The 25063-nt window shown below is 42.9% G+C and overlaps 1 protein-coding gene across 4 annotated transcripts in view; it reads right to left on the bottom strand.

Annotated features, from left to right (window-relative positions):
- The window catches only part of CARD11 (caspase recruitment domain family member 11), a 131597-nt gene that overhangs the window by 12398 nt on the left and 94136 nt on the right, over nucleotides 1-25063 (bottom strand). For all 4 annotated transcript variants that reach the window (XM_072597684.1, XM_072597687.1, XM_072597688.1 and 1 more), the window contains 12 exons: nucleotides 23949-24000; nucleotides 19608-19675; nucleotides 18054-18154; nucleotides 16106-16158; nucleotides 13521-13653; nucleotides 12307-12508; nucleotides 11674-11800; nucleotides 6653-6893; nucleotides 5159-5255; nucleotides 3521-3616; nucleotides 2420-2555; nucleotides 269-448 (listed from right to left, as the gene is read on the bottom strand). In XM_072597684.1, coding sequence (XP_072453785.1) covers nucleotides 269-448; nucleotides 2420-2555; nucleotides 3521-3616; nucleotides 5159-5255; nucleotides 6653-6893; nucleotides 11674-11800; nucleotides 12307-12508; nucleotides 13521-13653; nucleotides 16106-16158; nucleotides 18054-18154; nucleotides 19608-19675; nucleotides 23949-24000 — 1486 coding nt within the window. The remainder of the gene's footprint in view (nucleotides 1-268; nucleotides 449-2419; nucleotides 2556-3520; nucleotides 3617-5158; nucleotides 5256-6652; nucleotides 6894-11673; nucleotides 11801-12306; nucleotides 12509-13520; nucleotides 13654-16105; nucleotides 16159-18053; nucleotides 18155-19607; nucleotides 19676-23948; nucleotides 24001-25063) is intronic.

The following is a 25063-nucleotide window of genomic DNA, read 5'->3' as shown; positions in this document are numbered from 1 at the left end:
CAGCCGCTCATTCACTCCCTGAGGGTGAATCATAATTTAAGTCAAGTGAGCAGCAGACAATGCTGACTTCATCCATTTTTCTATACTAATTCACCTCCACAGGAAAGGGATGCTGGGGGATGTGTGCGCATGGGTGCGTATGTGTGTATGTGCATATGTATTTCTTCACAAGGCTGCAACCCAGCACAGGGCTGATATAGACCCAAAGGAGACCCAAGAGGAGAAACTATTATCCATATCCTGGGGCTAAGCTCCCCATGTCACTCACCTGGCTTGCACATGTTGAACTCCATGGCCCCTCCAGAATTCAGCAGCTTTTGCACCAAGGTCTTGGCTAGCATGGTGGGGGTAAAGAGGACGGGCCTTCGGCGCTCAGAGTAGAAGGAGCGCACCGAGCTGTATGGGATCAGGTTGAGTCTCTTGTTGAGGTCATTTTCTGAGTCCACATCTGCAAAAGAAGAAAGATATGCCAGCTTAGTCTGAGCCCTACGAGTAGTGGGAAAGGAAGGCACTGCAGAGCCAAGAGTTGGAGAAAATCGATGTTCTTGGTTCCCAACATCGCTGTGGCTTGGATCTCTGTAGTTTCTTTCCCAGCATTTCTCTCGGTCTGATTTTCAATTATATGATTGACAGAAGGCCTCTTATTTGTTCCTGGAGATAATGTCATAATCTTACAGGCTGTCCATAATGGACCCTGAGCTTTCCTCTGGGGACGTTTATTTTGGCTGGGTCCCATTCATCCCTCCTCTCTTGGTTCTACCCCTTCAGATTTGGGATATGGAAACAGTTCTCAAGCAAATAGTTGGCAATGATGCTAGAAATGCAATCCCTTCTTTGTTTCCTCCCTGACCCTGAGCTGTGCCCATGTGGTGCACATCCCCTTCACCAGCCTGAGGAATGGCAAGAGGCTCTCAGTGGGAGGGGAAAAAAAATCAATAAATAAACACTTCATAGCAAACAACTCCAATTAATATCAGCATTCAGGTGCTACTGGCTGCCATAAACCTAGTGTGATGGGGGAAGCCTGACACAAATAATGAGGTTGGGGTCTTGCTCCTCTGAACAGTGTCTTCATGATCTCACTGAATCAGGAAGGCACATAGAGAATCTGACCCAGGACCTTGCTGGTCCGGGGAGGTGTAAGGAGTACAGCAGGCTACCCAAAAGGAATGGAACTGTGGGGAAATGGGTGGAGTTAGACAAAAAGTTGCTATGCTCCATATCTTGCTTCCTGATTCATTACTATCTTTCCTGCTTGGATTCCTACTCTAGGAAACAGATTTTCCTGTGCTCATCTTCAGGAAGCTAGAGACAACTAGGTGGTGAAGTGGAGAGAGTGCTTGGCCTGGAATCAGGAAGACCTCTGACCTTAACACACTTATTAGCTGCATGGGTGTGCGCAAATCATTTAATCTCTGTCTCTGTTTCCTCAACTGTAAATATCTACCTTGCAGGGTTGTTGTGAGGATAAAATGGAATAATATCTGTAAAGTGCTTTGCACGTAGTAGATGCCTAATAAATGCTAGTAACCTGGATTTCGGATTTGTGCTTATTCAGCTTTCAGACTCATCTTGTCTTTCCTCACCCAAGTATTCTGGGTTCTATATCCCTCATTTTAAAAGTCCTGAACTTAATAAGCATTAGCTAAAATGATCATTCTCACATACATAGGACAGAAAGAGAGGGATGTATATGAAATCATGAATTTCTATTATATGCAGCTGGCTTTTCTTAGTAAGCATATAATCGTTTCAACATGTTTGTTTTCAGAGTTGTCCTGCTGGTCTGCGGTTCCTTCTAGACCTTCTTTCTATTCTCTTTTGTGCATTTTAAAAAACATAGTTTCAAAGTTTCTCTTTTCTTTCTTTTCTTTTTTTTCAGCAACCCTATCCATAGCTCCCCCTCCCCAGTCATCCCTACCCTTATCTCCCCACTGAGAAAAAGGAAAAAAATGAAACCCTTGTAATACATACATACATATGCATATGCAATACACACACATACATACATACACACATACACATACGTAGTCAAGCAAAACAAATTCCCATACTGGCTGTGTCTGAAAACCCATGTGTCATTCTGCACTTTAAGCCTATCACCTCTTGGTCTGAAGGAGCTCAGTGAAGTATTTTTCCCAATCACCAGTAGTTATATAGATGTCAATCCCAACCTTGAGGATATAACACTTCACCCTCAGGCAAATGTGTCCAATTACTGCTCCTTTCTTTCCCAATCTCACCAACCCCAAAGTCCATCATCCTTGATGAAATCATTCCATCCAGGGCATGGTGAGCATTTTGTGTCCACTAAATTCCCTGCTACGGACAAGTGAATTTAGGTTTTATGGGGTGGCTTTCTATAGACATCTGATCTCCAGGCTTCTGGTTTTCCTATGTCTCCAAAGGCATTTCTTACCTTCATGCTTCTCTGACAAGGGCTTCATAACATCGAGTGAGGCCCGGGTCAAGTTCCCTGAGTGGCCACTAGTGATGATACGGACTCGTTCATTACTGTTCATCCTCTTGTATTTGTTTTCAGATCGACTAACAAACTGAAAAAAAGAACCAGAAAGAAGAGGATTGGTCCCCTCGAGGAGTGCTGAAACTAAATTCCCAGGCTTTGGTCTCTAACCAGACTTGAATGGATTTGTTCTCTATTCTGGGTGGGTGTTGGGGGTGGTTTGGGAAGGACTGTGAATGAGTGACCTTCAATGATGAGCAGATTTTTAAACCTGTCTAGATGGTCCTCCTTGACCTTCCCATCACCTCAGGAACAGCGACTTTTTCATTTTTGTTTGTATTCCTGGTGCCTATCACAGTGCCTGACACATAGTAGGTGCTTCATACATGCTTACTGATCGACAGATTGATTTTCTAGAATAAATAGCCCCAACATTAACAATCTAGATCAGGTAATAATAGCAAATGACCTCATTTTCCAACTGTCCTCATCATGATGTGATATCATTGAAGGTCTCTTTTTCTTACCACCCTCATTACAGTATGATAGAGGAACACTAACTCTAGATTCATAGAAATTGGGTTTAAATCCTCCATCTGACACCACTTGTGTGACCTTGGATGGTGTCTAACTTCTGGGAGGCTCAGTTTCTTTGTCTGGGTAATAGAAATGATAATAGTATACACCTCATAGGACTATTACGCAACTTGGGTGAGATAATGTGTGTAAATTGTCTTGTAAATCTTAAAGTTCTCTATAAGCGTGAGCTATTACTAATGTTAATTTACTAGTCAACTAGACATAAAAATATCTGTCCTAGAAATATGTGAGATCTTTTCCAGAAATGGTTCTATGGTTCTGTGATCTTATGATCTCATGGGTTTGTTGCAGAGATAAAATGAGATTATAGATGTCAAAGGGCTTTGGAAAGTTAAAACTATTGTTATCGTTTTTATAAAAAGCTTCACAGAGCAAGCCCATGGAAATGCCAAAGCCCCAGAGCAGATCAGGATGGGGGCTGTGGGGGTGGGAGTGGGGGTCTCTGAACAGCCTTACCTGTATGAGCTGACCAAAAAGGATGCTTGCTCTTGAGAGACGGGGGCTTACTCGGGGGTCATTCATTGAAACAGGCTCCTCAGGCTGCAGTGTGTTCTGAAACCAGTGTGTCAATCAATTAATCAAACTCTCCTGAGGATGGCATGATAGGTGAGATACCGTTTATCATTTTAGCAACACTTCTAGCCTTAAGACATTTAGGCTGAGGGAGAAGAAACTCAACTCTCACAGAAGCAGAGGATTTCAAAGAAGGAGAAAACATAATGGGATGAATGGAAGGTGTCCAGAGCTCAGGGGAAGGTGACCTGGGCCTGTTCGTGGAGATTTCAGAGACCAAGAAAGGATGGAATGAAGGCCACACATCACTTGCCAGCAGACTTGGCTCAGTCACTGCTGCTTCTTTTCAAAGGTGAAGCCTGGAAGGGAAGCCTATGAAAAAGGGGCATCTTTAGGGCAGAGTGTCCTGCCAACATCTGTAGCCTGGAGAGAGAGGGAAACCAGGTGCCAAGAAAGAAGGGACCTGAGATACAGGAATAAATCAGTCGGTTTAGGCTACCTAGGATGACAAAGGAACTTTAAGACTGACAACCAAACCTTCCCTTACTGAGAGACTGAGGAGGATTGGAAGGTAGATATGTGAGGAGATTACCCATCTCCTCCTCAGGTCTTAACATGGGATGAGACTCTGGAAGGCAGGAAAAAGTATGATCCATTAGACAGATAGGGTGCTAGACTTGGAGTCAGGAATACCTAGATTCAACCTCTACCTCATCTAATCACTGAAAATTTTTTGGGCCTCAGTTTTCTCATCAGTAAGTTGGGGACAATAATAGTTACAGTGTGCCACAGTGGATGAACAGTTGGCCTCAGAACTAGGAGCCCTGGGTCTAAGTCTTGCTGTATGACCTTGGGCAAATCCCTTCATACTGAACTTTATGGCAAAAGTGTCAAACACAAGGCCTACCACACTTCCAAGTGTGTATAACCCAGATTAAATGTAACTTGGAAATATTTGATGAAATAAATAAAAATACAATAAAACAAAGATAATATTACATTCTAAAACCAAGGCAATTTGCAGTCCTCAAGAATCCTTACGTAATATTCAGCGGTCCCCATTTTTTTTCTTTTGAGTTTGACATCCCTGCTCTAGGCAACTCTAAAACTAAGTTAAAAGAGAAGTTGCCAACCTGCCTTAGTAGAAGGAATTTCCTCATGAGGGAGTTTTCTATCCAGGAAAATTGTAGGTCTAGAGTTCCCATCTCTATCATTTGCTTTATGAGGTTACTCTGAAATGAGATCACTTGTATAAGGTGCTTTGCAAAATTTAAAGCAATATATAATTGCTAAATATTATTTTTAGCTCTTTGCTCATCTGAAAGTGCCATTATAATGCAAGTTGTTATTACCCAGGCCTAGGAGCCCTTGGGGAAGGAGAGGAGTAGGGGCATTTGTGTCCAAGAGAGATATCCCATGGAAGATAAATGGCAGATATGTATAGCATGAGGGTAGTGCTGGTTAATGGGGTCTTCTCTGCCTTTGGAGGTAATGAACTGGCTTCTCCTAGGAAGATGAAGACAGAGCTCCTTTGCTTTCTCTGGAGTTGTGGAGGCTTGGCAATGTTGGGGGCAGACCTACCCGTAGAGCCTTTAGCGTATGGTGAGAGTTCTCTGATTCATCCCTATTCCCTCTGTGCATCAGCCGCTGGAGCTTCACCAAAAGCAGCTGCTGGGCTCTGGGAGAAGGAAGTAGAGATTATCTCAAGGCTGTGGTTACCTCCAGGATCAAAGAAATAATCCTGTTTGGCTTTTAAAGCCCTTCACTATCTGGTCTCTTCCCACCTTTTCTCAGTCTTCTTACACTTTGACATCCAGCAACATTGGCCTTCTTTGTGCTTCTCACACATAACATCCAATCTCCTGACTCCTTTCCTTTCCATTTGACTGTTCTGCATGCCTGGTCCACCGTCCTTCACCTCTGCCTTCTGCTTTCCTAAGCTTTTTTAGTTTACTTTTATGCATTTTCTTCCCCCTTTAGCTTGTAAGCTTCTTGGGGGCAAGGACTTTCTTATTTGTGTCTCCAGAAATTCCTGGTACACAGTAGGTGCTTAATAAATTATTCTCTCTCTCATTCTCTTTCTCTCATTCTCTCCCATCTTACCCCACTCTGATCAATCTATCTATCCATCTACCTATCTCAGCTAAAATCCCACCTCCTGCAGGAGCCTTTTCCCAGTATCTTGTGCTCGTAGTATCTTTCCACTTAAAATGTATACAACTTGTTTGCAATATAGTTGTGTACATATTGTCTCTCCCATTAGAATGTGAGTTCTTTGAGATTTGGGTCCAGGTTTTTGCATTTTTTTATATCTCCCATGATTATCATAGTTCCTTGGCACATATTAAGTGCTTAATAAAGGTTTGTTCACTTACTGACACTGACTTCATAGTATCAATAAATTTAGAATCGGAAGTGAAACAAACAATTCTAATACCCTTCATTTGACAATTGGGAAAACTAAGGCCTTATAAGGTTAAATGACTTGCCTAGAGTTGTAATGATAGTAACTGTTCCAGGCAGGATTCAGACTCAGGTTTTTCTGACTAGTACTCTGTCCACTACACCATACTTCCTTTCTCAGTGTCCTCATCTGTAAAATGAAAGGATGGTACTAGACAGCCCGTGAGGCCTTTTAGCTCCAGGTCTATGATCCTATGAACATATGTACCCTCTTTCTTCCTTTACACTCCCATTTCAACCTTTGCACATTCCTATGATTCCTCAGTCCCTCTTCTCCAGTCCTCTGGACATTTGCTCAACGCTAGAGGTGGCAATATGCGTTCAGACCAGGACAAGCCAGGAGTAGGATCAACCCAGAGGGGGTACTGAAGCAAGCACACACTAGCTACAGAGAGCCAACTGTTGGATTTTCACTGCGAGCATCTTACACCACAGAAATCAGCAAAGGCTATAATTTGGGGTTGACTTTAGATTGTCTAGATTTAAGAAAGTGATGGAGAAAATGCTAATGAGGCAGATGAAACATGAAAGTGAATCAGATGCACATCCCCCTGGTTGTTAAACATTTACCAGAATACCACTGGATAGATTCCTTTATATTTCTAGGCTCACCTTCTGTAGCTGGGGATAGTTCCCATTTCCAGGTCCCTGTTGCTGAATGGATCAACCCGAGCACATAGCCACTCATATTTATCCTGGTACATTGTGTCACGAACATGTACCACTTCATCGCATTTTACTGACATAGAACAGGAGTCAAGCTGACTAGAGATGTTCAGGTTCAGCCGGATGTAAAATGAGTCCCCTGATGTGATCAGTCCATCTTCCATGTCCTTTAGCAGCTTCCGGTAACCTGAGGGGGAAGAAGAATTAAGAAAACATGACCCCTACCCTGTGGCTCAGCTGTGTGTGTGTGTGTGTGTGTGTGTGTGTGTGTGTGTGTGTGTGTATGTATGTGTGTGTGAGGAAGGGATTCAGAAAATCATATCAAGGTGCTATTTTCAAATGTAACACAGCATGGTAACCATGGCTCCTGATAGATTAGTAATAGTGGAATAGATCCTGATGAAGACAATCTGGGACCCTGAGCCCAAGAACCTTGGGAAGAGCAATGATTTTAACCCAGTGTCCACAACCACCATCCTGGGTAGCAACTCCCTGTGGAGATGCATCTTAGCAATGGCTCCTGATGGTGCTCCAGCCATTGCATGCCCCCAAAAAGAAAATTTTTGCAACTAATGCCCTTGACACTATCAAATAGGTCAACATCAAAAACTGGTATTATCAATGGAAATGACATTAAAGAAGAGTACTGACCATCTGCTTTGCTGCTACACCCTAAGAACCATGGGAACTTTGTGTCTAACTTGCAGCTGAAACTTTCCATGTGTTGTCACCCCCAGTGGAATATGGATTCTTTGAACAAGGATTTCTGTTAATGCAGATTTCAGTCCAAGACCATATTGTTGTGGCATATTGAGTTTGCAGTGCACTAAAACCACATTTTTTCCATATGAACTGCGGTCTAGCCATACCTTCCCTACTCTGTACTTGTTTGGATGACTTTAAAAGAAAAAAAAATCCAAACCAATTTAGGTGTAAAGCCTCCTTGTATCCCGTTGCTTGCAACATACCCACCTCTTCTCCACTGCCTGATGACTCCAGTGCTATCCCTGTCATTTTTTAGACCAAACATAGCATCATTGATTTAGAGCTAGAATCTGGAGATCATTAAGTCATTAAGCTAGGTGGCCCAGTGGCCTGCAGGCCTGAAGTCAGGAAGAACGAATTCAAATCTAGCCTTAGACACTAGTTGTGTGACCCTGGACAAGTCACTTAACCCTGTTTGCCTCAGTTTTCTCATTTGTAAAATGAGCTGGAGAGGGAAATTGCAAACCACCATAATATCTCTGCCAAGAAAATCCAAATGGGGTTACTAAGAGTCAGGCACAACTGAAACAACTCAACAATGACAAGTTCAACCCCTCCTTTTTACAAATGAGGAAACAAAGGCTCAGTAAAGTCAAGTGACGGACGTGGTAGTTAGTGTCTGAGGCAGCTTTTGAACTTAGGTCTTTCTGACTCCAGGTTCAGAGTTCTATCCACCATGCCAACTAGAGACCTTCCTTCTAAGGGCAGGCTGTTTGAGCCTAGGTTGAGGTGTTGTGCATTGCTAATACTTTAAATTAAATGAATCAGATACTACTTGTGGCCATACATTCAAGGCAATGGATAGCAAGAAAGAGGTATAATATTTGTCTTCTAGATAACCAACCTTATCTAAAGCTTGGAGGAAGAATTGTCTAGCATTATGGAAAAGACAAGTCATTCAAATTCTTGTTATTCAACTATCTGAATGAATACTTGAATAGATAGTTGAATTCAATTATCTGAATGCTTAAGCAGCTTAAAAGTGAGAGTTAGGTTGGATGAAGCCTCCCACTGGTTTGGAATGAATGGCCCTAGGCTCTCACCCTTAGCTTAGAGAACTTGTTCTCCCCTCCCCACCCCCCACCCCCACCTCTAGTTTAGTACCAAGGTTCCATACCTTGAGCTCCATTCCTGATTCTCCTCCAAATCTTCCTCATCCCCACCAGATAACATTGATAATAACTGGCATTTACACAGCACTTCAGGGTTAGCAAAGTACTTTATATGCTTAAGCTCTCTTATTCTCACCATAAACTTATGAACTAGGTACTATTATCATCCTCTTCATACAGATGAGGAAAATGAGGCTCAGATTACTCACAGAGCAGTATTGGAACCCAGATCTTCCTGATTCCAAGTTAAACAATCTAACTACTATGTCAGGGGAACTAGATGAGGGTCAGTAACAAGGGTCAACCATGGACTTTGTAATTTGCAAGAGTGAGACTGAACAAGCTTAGATAAAGGCATCACAGTGCAGTGGAAAGTGCTAGACTCAGAGTCAGGGTACTTGGTTGGAATCCAGGATCTTCTACCTACTACCTGGATGACCTTATGGGAGTCCCTTTATCTTCCTAGGCCTCAGTTTCCTCACAGGTAAAATGGGAGAAATAGACTAGATGACCTCTAAGGTCTCACTTAACTTTTAATCTATGCTCCAAACAGGAATTCTCTGTTACAGAGGACTTTTATTTTCATGGAGGAAACCTTCTGAAGAGCTGATATACAGAAAGCATCTTTTATGATTTTTCTGTTAGCATGAATGTCAGGTCATGGAGTGAGAAAGCTACTCTCTACCTGTGAAATTTGACCTGTGTTTAGGGGCAGAGCATTATTATGGTTATTTTCTGCACTGACAGGACACTGCTGGGAGGATGCTTTTGCTGGTGGAGAGACTGTCTGGAGAGAAGCTGGCTATTTATGCTCCGTTTAAACATTCATGAGCCCTAGTAGTTAAAAATAAGATCCAGCTGCAGAGATAATCATCCAGGAAAATTCAGAGGTGAGAATGGTAAATCAGACGTTGGAAATGTAAAACAAAGCCCAGCGCACAATAGCTAAGCGACTTAGGCAAGATACGAGTAATACTATTAAAAAGCCGCTGGAGGCAAAGGGAATGGGCCATGCTTGTTATAGGGATGCTTGAGGAACCAAAGAGCCAAAGGTCTGTGAGTTTTAATCTGATGACAGCCTAGCCTCCCCAGGCAGAGACCAGCCCTGGACCAAGAATTGGTGCTTGCAGCCAAGTGATTGCTTTAGATCCAGGAGAAAGTGCATTCCTCAGTCGTGCATGCAAGGAAACAAAAACTCCATTTTGCAAGAAGCCATATGTGCCATTTGGTGTTTAGCATATCGCTTGTTCTGTCTGCCGGTTCTCATCTAACCCACTTTCTAACCCGGGCTTGCATACCTGCGGGACATGTTCTCCATTTGTGGCCAGGTGGGGTGCAAAATAGCAAGTCCACTGTCCTGCCTTTCCTCTGATTATGATCACTCAGAGGCCTGGCTGGTCTGTAGGATGGAGGCCAGCTTAGGGAGGGGGGAAATGACAGTGTGAACACAGAACTTGTGATTCTGAAGAATAATCTAGAGTAGAGATTTGTGGAAAGATTTCAGGGAGGCAAGGAACCTGGATGGGAAAAAACACATCTTTCTTTTCACTACCCTTTGGTTTCCTTCTTATCCCTACGCATTTTATTTTATGCATTTTAAAAGTCACCTGAGAAAGGGTTCTGGCTTCACCAGACTGTCAAAGGGAACAGGGACACCCAAAAAGATAAAGAGCACTTGGTTTAGTATCGATGCAATTCAACAAGAAAACAATATGGAAAAACTAGAATGTCTAGAGTGCTTTGGGGCTGATGAATATTTTGTTCACAAAGGTCTGTGAGGTAGGCAGTACAAGTAGTCTGACGTAAGGGAAAGAATACTGAATCTGAAATCAAGAGATGCCCAGGTTTGAATTCTGGCTCTACACTTGTTAGTTGTGTAACCTTGGGTAAGCTCTTTCTGAGCTTATTTCCTCATCTGTAAAATGGGGATAATAATACTCAGACTATACGTATATATATGTGTATATATGTATATATGTGCGTATGAGTGTATATAGTTGATACATACATATATAGTATGAATATTATATATATATACACATATATACATATACATACATGCATCTATTTGTATTTATATCTATGTCACCTATATCTACATTTATATCTTCTGCATATATCTCATTTATATATAGCTGTTTACATGCTTCCTCCTCCATTAGATTGTGAACGGTTTGAAGGTGGGGACTGTATTTACCTTTCTTTCTATCCCCAGCACTTAGCACTTAGCCTGGAAAATAGTAGGAGTTTAGTAAATGCTTGTTGATTTGATTTATTTGAGTATCCACTTGGTACAATGAATAGAAACTTGGCCCAGGAATCAGGAAAGTTCCACTTTGGACACACATTGGTTGGGTGATCCTTGACAAACCATTAAGCCTCTTAGTGCCTCAAGCACTGTAGTCTCTAAAACTATAAATTAAAGAATGGGTGCTGATCTTCATTGGTAGGGGAAGTTTCTTCATCTGAAGTTCCCTACACCTTGGAAATGACAGATCTTTTGGCTTCCTCTCCCCAAACAACTGTGATACTTGGAGACATAATCAACTGAGGGGAGTAGGAAAGGCCTCTTGTGGAAGATGGTGTTTGAGTTGATATGCACAGAAAACCAGGGCTTTTAAGAGGCAGAGATGAGGATGATGTAAATTATAGTTACAGGGAACATAAAGCCTATGCAAGGGCATGGAGAGAGGAAGTGAGATGTCATTTGTGGAAAAGAGCAGCTTGTTGCTCTGACCAGTGCTTAGTAGAGGGATTTTCCTTATGGGGGTGACCTTCACCAATGAAAGTCACATTAAGTCCCTTCCTCCAATCCCTCCCTCCCCAATGGCTGGGAGAAAAGCACTTTGTAAACTTAAATGTGAGTGGCTATTATTATTGTCCCCATTTTACAGGTGAGACTCTAAGAAGTCTGGTAGCTTGCCCTGGGTTCTACAGCCAGGAAGTATCAGAGCCAAAATTCAAACCCAAACTTCCTGACTCTAAATCCAGTGCCCTCTCCACCATGTGCATGAGAGGACTGGTGAGAGATGAATGGGATGCCACCGGAGCATTGGCCGTGGTGCTGAATGGGGTTTACTCAGGCCTTACCTTCATGGTTGAATTTATAGTGCAGTGTGACGGGACCATTACATCTCTGAATTGTCCAGTGTGCTTCCTCCTTTGTGCAAGTATCCAAGGGAACGCTCTGCTTCTCGCCTTTGATGCAGCCCTCCAGCTAGATATCAAAGAAACACTGTTCCTCACTGTGGGCTCCATGGGCTGGCCAAGCCTCGTGAGTAGGATTATTCCACATATGAAATAAAAGCATCTTTTTCTGAACAAACAACTTGCCTGGTGCTGCTGGGAGCGAATAAAGCTTCCTACTTAAATTATGCTTGTTAAACTTTCTTATCACCCGCCTCTCTGAGCATGTGCATGCATGTGTGCAGGGATAGGGTTCTGTTCTAGAAATACAATCAAGAACATTAGATGGGCTGGGGAAGAGGGGGCTGTGACCTTTCATAACTCCCATCCCCTCCCAAAGATGGTATTCTTGGGAGGGGGGAACAAAAGGGGCCAGAGAGTAGGCTATGCCCTTTCACATTTTTTTCTTTCCATTTAGGCAATCCATAACAAAACACAGGAACAGATTGTCAGGGGACCTTGTATTGTGTCAGTGGTATAAATACAGAGAAGAAATGGAGGGGAAAATAATGAGAACTTTTTTTTTTTAAGCCTCACCAGTAGCAGCTGGTGTCCCTCCCGGAGGCCTTCTTTTTCCGCCAGGGATCCTGGCTTGACAGAGTGAATGAAGCTGCCTCGATCATTTCCCCCCAGCAGGGTGATTTCGGTGATGAGGTTATCTCCGTTCAGGGTTGTGTGCTGCACCGGATGGCATGTGGTCTTGATGTGACCAACAGATGTGACAGAGGGACGGAAAGGTCTAGGGCCAGGAAATCAAGAAGCTGCTTAGATGGGCCTGTTTTCAGATGCACTGGACTAAAAATAGAGCGCTTCTACTCAGGAAAAGCCAAGAGGAGACAGAACCTGCTTGCACCAGCTTCCTGTATTTATCAGGAACTGAAGTATGGATGGAGAAAAACTGGTTTTAGTGGCTTAAGTGATGGGAGAAGGCTTTCCTAAGTCCTTAATCAAAAACACGGGCAGGAAATGGAACCGATTTCCCATGACTAGAAGGCACTGAATCCAGATGCTGTCAGGACTGAGACATGAATGAGGTCACTGGAGTCAGTTTAGTTCAAGCAAACACTGTCCTTTTCTTGGCCATGACTCTTGAAGCCACAGGACTTCAACTGGAACAACTGGTGACTTTACCAAGCAGGATTTTGCTGGGACTTTGAGATGTACTGGGGAAAGCATTGGGTTGGGAGTTGGGAAACTTGAGTTTATAGGATCATAGATATATAGAGCTGGGATGCACCTTAGAGGGTGACATATTTCCAACCACCCATTTTATAGATAAGGAAATTGAGGCCCAGATAAATGCGGAGATTTTCCCATGATCACACAGCTGACAGAGTTGGAATCTGACAGAAATCAGAACTCTTGGTTTCAAATTTAAGTTCCACTCCCCTATCTGACACACACACACACACACACACACACACACACACACACATGCGCCATTTTAGCTCTGAGTCTGTTACTAACTAGCTGAACAAGCTGGAGAAAGTCACTCAATTTCCATGGACCTCAGTTTCGTCATCTGCAGAATGGGTGGAGTTGGTCTAAATAAATTCTAAGTCACTCACTACTAAGTGATTTTAAAGTTCTGTGGCTTCAGGATAACTCAGGAGTCCAGGGTAACATGCAGCTGTCACAAGTTGATTCACCTTTCAGACTACCAGGGTGGGATTTATCTCCATAAAACCAGCTACCTCCCTTCACCACTACCCCCTCCTCACCCTTTACTCTCCCATTTCCCACTGTAATACCTTTCCAGAGAAAACTTCCTAAACATGATGTTGACTTGTTCGAGATCAAAAGCATCCAGACTCTCAGACTGGTGGGAAGAGGAAGAAGAGTGGATGGAGGGGGGTCCAAAGGAGTAGCGGTCATGGTTGTCATCTGAAAAGGGGGAGAAATAATCTTGATTGGTTTAATGAAGTAGCTGATAGTAGTAGTGACCAATTACGGAGAGACACACAAAGTAAAGTATATGGAGATGGCAAAACCAATTCACCTGTGTCAGTCTTGTCAGATGTCAACGATACTCCATAATCACAGTTAAGTTGACTCTTTTGCTTTTTTTAAAGCCAAAACAAAACCCCAGAACCATAAACGGAACCATAGCAAGATGTCCTTATTCCCTTTGGAGGGGCTGATGCCACTGGGGAAGATGTCCCCTCTAGATAAGGAAGCTGGGAGGGAGAATGCAGTTGGATCACACTTGGTCTCAACCCATGATCCAGAGGAGAAGATAACCCTCAGAAGCAGAAGATGGTGTTATTTTTGTCCATTCTAATAGTGATTCATACGGTCCTTTGACATTGGGAGTCATTGCAGCACAATGTCTGTTTCTCAAGAACTCTAGAAGTTCAGGTATCTCAATCAAGGTTAATGAGTCTTTCTATGACCAGTTTTTCAATGGTTCCTGAATTTGTCATATTGAAGCAAATTTTGCTTTTACCTTCTACTGTACAATTACCCCCTCACCCAGGGCAGTTCCCATCAGGCCAATGCCAATTTCCCAAGTGAGAGCTGGGAAAGGGGGTCTATGAAGAAACTGAATGATAGGATCACAGATGTAGAGGTCATCTAGTCCAACCCATTTTGTGGGAGAGGAAACTGACGCCACTGAGGTGAAGTGACTTGACCAGTGTCACACAGGGAATAAGTAGCAAAGTCAGGATTTGAACCCACGCCCTCTCACTCCAAACACAGACCTATTTCCACTGGACCACACTGCCTCTCAGTGTCAGAAAGTTGCTTTTTTCCATCCTGTTTTAAAGCATGTGACACCTGGGCTATCGGATACCTCACCCATTCAGAAAGGGCACAGTCCAGAGATCCACAGAACTGAGAAATCTACAAATGCTTCAAAGCATTAATAATAAAGATTTATTTGCAAAGGGCTCTTTATTCCCAACTCAAAATGGTTTAGACAGTGACACATTTCTCTCCAAAGTTCTCCCTTTTATTTTCTAACGCTTTTTCAGTTCTTCTAATTACACAGCCTTTGTTAGGGGCTATTGCTTTTCTGAAGTATTTTTCAACTTATGACTGTCTCTAATCAAGGAGGATTTCACAGTGCCTTTTAATCCAGAGGTCTCTGTGGGCTGTTGCAAATGAGAAATAGTGCTGGAGTGGGGGAAGGCAGCTCAACCTCCTGTGGGTTGAGAGGGCAAACCTTTGAATATTTAAAATCAGGAATCTTAAATTCAGGAATGTGTAGAGTTTTCTGTAGTTTTACTACAGGTCACAAGACCTGTTGGTTGAGAGTGATGCCTTCTTCATAGCCTTGATGCCTAGGTTACCTCTCCACAAGCCCTTTTGGCTTTTCCTCAGCCACAGCACCTAGCTTAGCAGGTTGTGACAATCACATTCTCTTCACCCTCTTCCCCCATAGAATCACCTTTCAGTCTCTCTCCTTCCTGCATCCTACTTTCTGAAAATGGCATTTTTGTTACATAATATAACCCTTCCTTCTTTCTTTCCTTCCTTCCTTCCTTCCTTCCTTCCTTCCTTCCTTCCTTCCTTCCTTCCTTCCTTCCTTCCTTCCTCCCTTCCTTCCTTCCTTCCTTCCTTCCTTCCTTCCTTCCTTCCTTCCTTCCTTCCTTCCTTCCTTCCTCCCCCTCTCTCTTCTTTCTTTCTTTCAAAGGTATAACCTGTTTTTCCACTGATGGATCTTGGAGTCCTATGCTTTTAGGTTTTAAACTAGTTAACTATGCTACACTTTCCCCCTCTTCCTGTTTTATCTCTCTTCCCTCCTCCTCCTCTTCTTCTTCCTTTCCTTCCTCCTCTTCCTCCTCCTCTCTGTCTCTTCCTGTTTTCTCTTTCCTATCGCTTCTCTGAAAAAAAAAAACCCCATAAATCTACAGATGAAGCCTCCAGAATTAGGCCTTACCCCGGTGACTTTCCTTCTTATATCTTATGGTAAGGAAGTACAATTGTAATGTTCTCCCTATCATGTGAACCCCTTTCCCCTCCCTCCTCTTTTTCTTCCTCCTCCTTTTTTTTAGAAGCTAGTTCTCTCTATCTTGCCCAGGCTAGAAGTTCAGTGTCTACTCTCAGTTGAGAATGGTACACAGACTTTGATCTGCTCTCTCTGACCTGGGATGGCTCACCCTTTCCTAGGCAACTTAGTGGTCCTTTGCTCTCTAGGGGCTCATCATATCAATGCCAGTCGTAGTGAAGATGTCTGATTGACTTAGTTCAAGAGACCTTCAGCCTCCCTGGTAGCAGAGATTACAAGCATGCATCACCCCACCCAGTTCCCCTCCATTCTTGTACCACTAACTGGTTAGAGAGGTGTCCACCTCTACACTTGCAGGAACCCTTCAATTAGCCATTCACTTACCATCTAGATCTAAGGCATCAAATCCAAAACTGTCGGTGTCTTCTTCAACTATACTGTAAGACAAAAGAGAGAGATGATGGTGGTAGCAGAGTGTGTATGTGTGTGACAGCGCCTGAGAGTGCACATGTTTGTATATGTGGAAGGAGCAGTAAGGAGGAGGAGAAAGAGGAAAGAGAGAGAAAGACATAGTAAGAAATTTTCAACTTTCTAATAGGTATTGATGAGGGGGCCTTTCATGACAAGACCAGGAGATGACAAGCAGAAGATGAATGTACGATGGCATGGGGACAATGAGAACAAGACTGAGAAGCAAAATAAACACCCTCATGAATCCCTATACTGTTCACTGGAAGGGGACGTCTTTAGTAAGGCATCCTTGAATGGGAAGTAGCTCTGGAGACTGAGGTATACACATGGAAGAGGCAACAAAGTGTGAAAACTTAAGGGTGAATGATGGGGGGAGGAGTACAGGGAGCATGACTGGCATAAGCTGAAGAAATGGGTTTGGTAGGCAAGCAGAGGTCTCTGATGGCCTGAGCCTGATATTTCCACTCTGATTCTAACTTCTCTGAGAGACTAATTGCATAATATCCATTTGTACTTCAATGGACTTTTATTCCGTGATGGGTTGAAAATAGCTTGAGTGCTCTGGTCGGCAGAATGAATGGAAGACAGTGATGCTTTATACTGTTCTGGCGTTCCCAAAAACACCCTCCATTTTTCATTTGTGGTCCTTTCAAATGGGGCATCCAGGGACACTAACAGCAGATCAGTGTATAAGAATAACAACAGTAGCTACCTAAAAAAGAAAACTCAAACAACTCCCAAATCCCATGTTATTTGTCTTGCTTCCTGCACCAGGGAAAGAAGACATTGTGGGATCGCTAAGGGAGTTCATGCGGAATTTCAAGTGAAGTCACTGGCATTGTAGACAAAGTTAACACAGAAATTCTATCCTCTTCCCAAGTCATTCTCCAGAAAAGACTATGGAGTAACTCTTTAGTCCTACTGCCCAAGCCAATCATTCCTTTTAATAGATGACCCCTCCCTCAAAGAGAAAACAGGATGCTCAACTATTCTTCTGAATGCCCAATCAAGAGGGGGAAGGGAGTGGTGGCAAGGGACCCCACCAGAAAAAAAGGACCAGTCAATAGTTAACCACACAGGCTGCCTAACATCCAGATGTTTCTGAGCATCTGTATTCTTGCCAATATTCTTCTATTTTCACTCTGGTGTAGGGTTAGTGAAAGCATAACCCACACTACAGTCTTGCTTTCTGGTGGGGTTGGTGGGCTTCCAGTGACCACTCCTAACCCATCTCCTTGGAGATACCTAAGAATTCCTCTATGGAAGTGGTCTGAATTGACACTAAACAGCAAGGTGGTTGGTTTTTTTAGGGAGTTCTTCTTCTTTTTCTAGTCACTTACTGTAATCTTAATTATGTTAATGAGAGTTAGAGATCTTCCCCACCCATTAATGGGCATGCCCATTAAGGGAAGCTTGGTTTTGTAGGAAGGCTCACACCGTTTGTTAATTTCTAATGGTTTCAAGGGTCATGATGCCCCCTGACTCTGAGAAGTGTGTATATACTCTGAGGTGAGGTTTTGTTTTTGGGCTTACTCATTGGAAGTGTTTGTTTGGCCAGAAGAGACTCTGAGTAGCTGCTAAACAGCCTCCTGGCTTTGAAAACCCAGATGTTGGTGCTTCTCTCTCTAGTAACTATGTATGTATTGTCTATGGTCAGACAGTTGGAAGCCCTGTCTGTTGATCTTTGTTTCTCTGAAGTTCAGGGTGTTGACTTCTTCCCCTGAACTAAGTGAATGATATATGTATTTGATTAAAGTGATTGTTGACCCCTCAAAGGTTGCTTTTCTTTTGGAAGAGAAGATCTAAGAGCCTGTACAGCAGACCCTCCCATGTATGCTGGGGTCCTTGCTGTTATACTTACCTACGATGAGGTGTGTCTTCTTTACATCTTCTGACAATGGAATCATTTCCTGGAGGCTCTGCAGTGATAGACATGATGCTATTCCGATTTCTAAGGGGCAGCTTTAAAACACACAAATATATAGACACATTATATATATATATAAACATACATATACATATACATACACACATATATACATATACATATATATGTATGTATCTATAATTATGTGTGTAGATACACACACACACACACATAATTTAGTACATCTTTAACTTGGGCCTACATCCTTGGCCAAATCTATATCCCTTTTGACTCAGAAAAGTTTTTGAGGGCAGCTATGACACTCTCTGCCTTTCCCTTCAAATCCTGGCTAGAGAAATGGAACAGGCTTAGTTCATGACCACTGAGATTAGCATACATCTGCTTACACATCTGTGTGAGTAAGTGGGGCAGGGAGGGGAGGAGGGGTGATATAGGCATGTTTGCCAAAGAGCAGGATGCCACATTTTCCTCTTCAGAGACTGGAGAGCTTTCTTTGCTGACCATGGCCAGGATCTTCACTGTGTGTTCCAGGACCAATTGCCACTTGTAGTTGGCTGCCTGATGCTTAGCAGGCTTGCACAGATGCTGATGTCAGGCCCATGTTAAGGAGGCCACCAGCCAGTATGCACCACAGCACATGAATCTTGCCTTTTAGAGCTTGCCTTGGAGATATTCTATCCTACACAACAGTCAGGCAGGAATTCCTTCATTACACACATCCTTGCCATCCTCCCCTAGGGGCTTATTTTGAATGCCAAGCTGACAGGCTTTCTAGGGCAGGAATTCTTAATCTGGGGCTTGCGAATTTTAAAAATATTACAATTATAAATCAATATAATTGTTTTCCTTTGCAATCCCAGGTATTTTATATTATTTACCCAAAAATATTATTCTAAGAAGGGGCCATAGGTTTCATCAGCCCTCCAAAGGAGTCTATAACCCACAAAAGAGATTAAGAACCCATGTCCTATGGAGTCTGCCCCTTTTAGGGGTGGAGTTTCCAATTTCCAGGAGTTGCTATTCCTTATGAGGTCTGGGTGTTGGTGTCAGGGCAGCTTGGTTCATGGTTAGAACTGCCTGGGCAACAGCTCAACTCACCCACAATGAGGGAGGGAAGGATGGGGAAGATTTGCTTTGATATACTTGAATTTCCCTCTAACAGAATTACCACCCTGCCTCCCCAATCCTGGCAAAATTGCCAGGGGCTGAGAAGAAAATCCCAGGTTTTCAAAGGTATGTAGGTCTCATTACAGCCTCTGGGAGACCCATCATCTCCTCTACCCACTGAGTGTTAAATTGGGAGAGGAGGAGGCAAGAAGGAGTATATGTGTCTTAAGGTTGTGTTGAAATACCTTTAAATAAACCTAAGACCTGCATAATGACCGTGGAAACGTGAATAGCATGGCTCCAAGAACATGCCTATGCATGAATAGGAAGCAGGAGGAAACACGACTTAGTTACCTATTGGAGCTAGGGATAAAGGTTTCAGATAGCTACTAGGGAAAGGAAGGGACTGGAGCATCTTACCATTTTGTTGAGAGAGTTGTCGATGGAAAGAGGATTGGAGGAGTTGCTACTGGCATCTATTCCATTTTCTTCATGGGAGAGAGAGAAAGAGAGAGAGAGAAAGGGAGAGGGACAGAGAGAGAGAGCGAGAGAGAGAGAGAGAGGAGAGAGAGAGAGAGAGAGAGAGAGAGAGAGAGAGAGAGAGAGAGAGAGAGAGAGAGAGAGAGAGAGAGAAAGGTCAGTGCATGTAGATGTTTTAATTTCACCATTTAACTCACCTGCTCTGGAAGTATTAATGGCTCCCTATTGATGAGAGGCAATACCAACTCTATTGTTTGACATTTAAAACCCTTCACAGTCTGACTTCAGTCTACCTTCCCAGACTTATTTCCCATTACTTCCCTTTACCACTCTGTGTTCCCAGTCACTTTGGCCGCTTGCTCTTCTCTGCAAGTGATCTTCTATCTCCCTCCTCCATGCCTATGGTAAGGCTACCTCTTGTGCCTGGAACACATTCCTTCCTCATCTCCATTTCTCAGAATTTCTAACTTTCTTCCAAGCTCAGCTCAGATTCCACATCCTACATACACAAAGCCTTCCCTAATCTCTTCCACCCCAGTTGTTATTGCTCTCCATACCCTCCCCCTGTTTTTATTGTTCATAGGGAGCCCCCAGTGAGGGCCTTCTTCTCCTGATGCAGGTCAGCACCTTCTCTGCAGCTTAGTCTTAGAGACAAAGATGTTAAGTGATTGCCTAGGGTCACATGGTTAGTATATGTCAGGAGTGGGACTAGAACCCAGGTCTACCTGTCTCCCAGGCCAGTTCTATCAACTCTGCCACACTGCCTCTATAATATTACTTTATTTTTAATAGATTTTTATTTTTTCCAATTATATCTATATATAATTTTCAACACTTGTTTTCCATAAGATCTTATTATTTTATTTTTATTTATATGCCTTTCCTTATTTACTTATCTGAGTATACCATGTATGCCTCAGTAGGATATAAGCTCCTTGAGGCAGGGACTGTCTCATTCTGGTCTTTGTTAGCTCAGTCCCTACCGCAGAGCCCTTCCACAGCATACAATATTGCACATAGCAGATAGTTAACAACCGCTTATTGAACTGAATTAAATTTCGCTCTAAACTTTCCTAAATTTCAGCCTTTCATGACCCTAGGGACTTAGTGCTGGTGGATAAAGTGCATCCTCCACCTTAATATTTTCACTTTCTTTCTTCTTACTGTCCAGAGGATGTATAAGAGATCAGGGAAAAACATTCTTCAAACATGGCCCCCACAGATGGAAATAGGAGTCATTTGCTAGGGGTCTTTTCTGCTCAGTGAGTATCACTGGGAAAGACAACTTGGAAAGGCAGACATTCTGAACAGCAGGGACGTTCCAGCATTTCCTCTGAAAGTCAAAGCCAAATCAACCTTGTCCCTTTAAAAAGAGAGGAGTAGTAAGGGACCAAACCTAAAGCTGTTAAGTTGCCTCTGGACAAAATCTTAAAGTAGCTAAAGGCTGTCATGTGAAAACATTTGGTAAAGTATCATAGGATATTTTTTTAAAAAACCTTCACCTTTTTATTTTTCAAAAATCAAATGTGTTGTTATTCCTAAATCATCCCCAATTTTGATTAAAGTACCATTATCTTCCCTGGATATAAAATTATGAGATCTCTTTGGAATACTGATTTCATGTTTCTAAGTTTAACAAAACTTCAAGACTTTCAATTCCACCCTAGTTCTCTGGATAGTTAAATAGTAAAATATTGCTATTATTATTATTGCTAATCTATTCTTAACTCCTCTTTTCATGTCTTATTCCTTTCATCAGTGATTCTACCATATCTTGTAGGCATTCAATGTATCACCACTGACCAGAGACCCCACATTTATATTACCTTAAGCAAATTCTTTAATATATATGAATGTCAGTTTCCTCTGTACAATGGAATTGGACTTGTTAATCAATGTGATTCCTCCCTAAGGCTGCTAGATGGTACAGTGGTTAGAGTACTGATCCTGAAGTGAGGAAGACTCATCTTCCTGAGTTCATATCTGGCCTCAGACACTTGCTAGGTGTGTGACCCTGGGCAAGTCACTTAACCCTCTTGGTCTCAGTTTTATCATCTGTAAAATAAGCTAGAGAAGGAAATGGAAAACTCTTCCAACATCTCTACCCTAAATGGGGTCACAAGAGTTGGAAATGACTGAAACAATGACGATGATGATTTCTCCTAGACCCACCAATCTAAAAAGAAGGTATCTGATAAACTGGTTCAGAGTGACTTAAAAATTCCCTTTTTAAAAAATTATTTTTATTATATTGCTATTTTATGATATTGTATGATATTAAAAGATGCACCTAGAGAGAGTAATGGCTAACATAAAGAAATGAATCTCTAATGGAGAAATTTCAGGTATATAATACTGAATGAAAAGGGGGGGGAGAAAGAGAGAGAGAGAGAGAGAGAGAGAGACAGAGAGAGAGAGAGAGAGAGAGAGAGAGAGAGGGAGGGAGGGAGGGAGGGAGGGGGAGAGGGAGAGGGAGAGGGATAGGGAGAAACTATGTGTCTATGTATGAGCTTCCTGCCTTCTGATATCCCCTCATAGGGAGCTACCTATTCCACCTTCAGGTAAAGATGGTCCTGGCAATGAAAAGTTTAGGAGGCAAAAGGGTATAACCTGGAATTTTTTAACATTCCCTTCAATTCCCAAAGTGTTCCACTGGGGGGTGGGGTGGGATGACAGCATGGAACAGGGTTAGGGATATGGTAAATCTAGGGCTGGAAGCATTCAGATTCACAGAATTCCAGCTTTAGAACTGGAAAGGACTTCAGAGGGTGTCTTGTCTAACCCTTCACTTTACACTTGGGGAAGCAGAGCCCCAGAAAGGGAAAGCCCAAGGTTGCACAAGTAGTAAGTGGTAGGTTCAGGACTTAAACTCAGGTTTTATGGCTCAAAATCCAGCACTCTTTCTACTGTACCATGGCTCCAGCTATTTAAAAGGAGTTACCATTACCTAATCTTCCTATAAATCATTACTGAGGAGAGAGTACTCTGGGTACAGGGAAGGAGGACAGGCAGACAGCTCAGGCCAGATCCTCTTTACATTTCCAAGAAGGAATTGGAGTTTAGAACTGTGAATTCTAGAATGTTGTTGTTCAGTTATTTTTCAGTCATGTCCAAAACTTTGTGACCCCATTTGGAGTTTTCTTGGCAGATACTGGAATGGTTTGCCATTTCCATCTCCAGTTCATTTTACAGATGAGGAAATTGAAGCAAACAGGGTCAAGTGACCTGTCCAGGGTCACACAGCTAGGAAGTGTTTGTAGTTGGATTTGAACTCAGCTCTTCCTGACTCCAGGCTTGGCGCTCTATTTACTCTGCCATTTAGCAGCCATTCTATTCATTCTGGAATGACTGGCTCTAAACTCTATTGCTCAAATGTTGGCATCTGGTAAGAGGTCTAGCAGTTGCAGGGACTGAATCCAGGGCTTCATGAGTCACCCTGAGGTATCACTGCCCCAAGAGTGGTGGTTATCCAGTTTAATTAAAAGACTAGGAAAGAGCATTGACTCTAGGGTCAGATGATCTGGATTCAAATTTTGCCTCTGTCACTACCTTACTGTGCCTTTAGATGAGTCAATTAACCTCTCTGATCCTCAGTTTCCCCATCTGTAAAAATGAAGGGATTGGATTAGATGGGCTGAGGTCTCTCCCAGGTTAAAATTTATGCTCCCATTCTTTTGTGATCCTATGGCAAATGGGTTGGGGTGCTAGCTTTCCTTAGGTTACACTCCCAGCTCTATCTTCCTTTTCCTCAGTTACCTTCATCTGTAAAGTGTAAATTACTATACCTAGTCTTTCTTTCTCTTGCAGAGTTGCTACCAGAATGAAAGAATTGAGGAATATTAAGAGGACTCTTTGTGTCTCAGAACCAGGTGTTTACAGATCTCTCAAGTCATTATTCTCTGGAGTCTCACATCCCTGGGGATGTTCCTTGGTTGAAGTTTTAGGGGGAAGGTCAAGCATCCTTCCAAATAGTAACCCATTAGCAAAAATGCAAAGTTCAGCAGAAGTAGTTAAGGGCCCCAGACAGACCTACCACGAGGCAGAGGAGGAGTGTAGCTCGAGCCACAGATGTTACGTTTGATCAGTCAGGACTCTTGCCCATTTCAGATGACAATTATCATTAATTATTGTCTGAAACCTGCTCCCCCCTCCCAAGACGGGGGCTTTCAAGCCTTGTCCTGGGTTTACCCTGCCGGATTGATTACTGCATCCGGAGAAACAGATGGACTGTAAGAGACAGATTGACAGACAGTCAAGAGGGATCTGGGTTTTCTCACTAACCTTGAAAATCTGATGCCCGCTTCATGCTGACGGGGGATTTAGCTCTTTGCAGCTGAAAGAGAAGGGAGGGATGAGAGAGAAAAAAAAAAAGTACGGGATAAGAATCAAACAGGACTCTAGACACATGTCACAGTCACTGAGAAAGAAAGAAAGAAAGAAAAAAGTCAATGTTGCCATTCTGTCCTTTGTCAAAATGCAGTGTGGGCCACCCTCATCAGACAGAGGCAGGGAGAGAGTCCCTGGAATCATGGAGCATGCAGGGATGTTCGACTCCTGCGGCAGGAGTGACAAGACTAGAATAGGTTCCCTTGGGCTCAGATTAGGCAGCTGCTAATACAAACAAGGCTGCTCTGCTCCCCAGCCCACCCCATCCCTCACATAAAGGCAGGAAGTATGGCTCTGGGCAGAAGATGCTACAGGATCCCAGAGAGGTGGAGTGGGGACAGACAGGATTCAGAAGTCTCCAAATAGAGAGTGAAAAGAGTAGAGCCAGGTACATGGCACAGGGAAATGTTGGATTGGGGAAGAGGAGGAATGGTTCCAAGATGTGGGAAAGAACAAAGCACTCAGGCATCATCTCTATGAGATGATCTCTGGCTGCACACAACCCAGAAGGTTGTACCCAGATGGCCCAGTAAAAATGGGGTGAAGATTACATACTTTTGTGCCCTGATTGGCACAGATTTTCTTCTTCTAGATCATGTACAGAATGTCAGTTGATCACAAGATAGTCAATCATTCGATCAACAAGCACTAGATAGGGAGCAGGGCAGTGTGAATGTGATTAAAAGTCTCGACTTCACTTTATTTTTTATTCTCTCCTGGATCAAAGCAGAAAGCTGGGCATAACCTCACCCCCAATGGAATCCTTACACCTGACCTTCTTATTTCTGCCAGCGGCACTGTTATCTGATTCTCACTAATAGGGAGGAACTAATTATCACATAGAAATGATGGGAACCTAGGAGGGGCAGGAATATGACCCCTGCCTCCTAGAATTTGTGATAGAGAAAGAGAGGGAATCTGGGTATGCTCTAGATTCAGGGAAAGCAGATTTCAAGTGGTTCAAAGGTTGGACAAGTAGGAACCTATGGAATGAAACTCTATAGGGGAAC

Source organism: Notamacropus eugenii, chromosome 3 (genome assembly GCF_028372415.1).
Source record: "Notamacropus eugenii isolate mMacEug1 chromosome 3, mMacEug1.pri_v2, whole genome shotgun sequence".
Taxonomy (NCBI): Eukaryota; Metazoa; Chordata; class Mammalia; order Diprotodontia; family Macropodidae; genus Notamacropus; species Notamacropus eugenii.
Note: the sequence above shows the minus strand (reverse complement) of the source record. Positions and strands in the feature narration are given on the sequence as shown.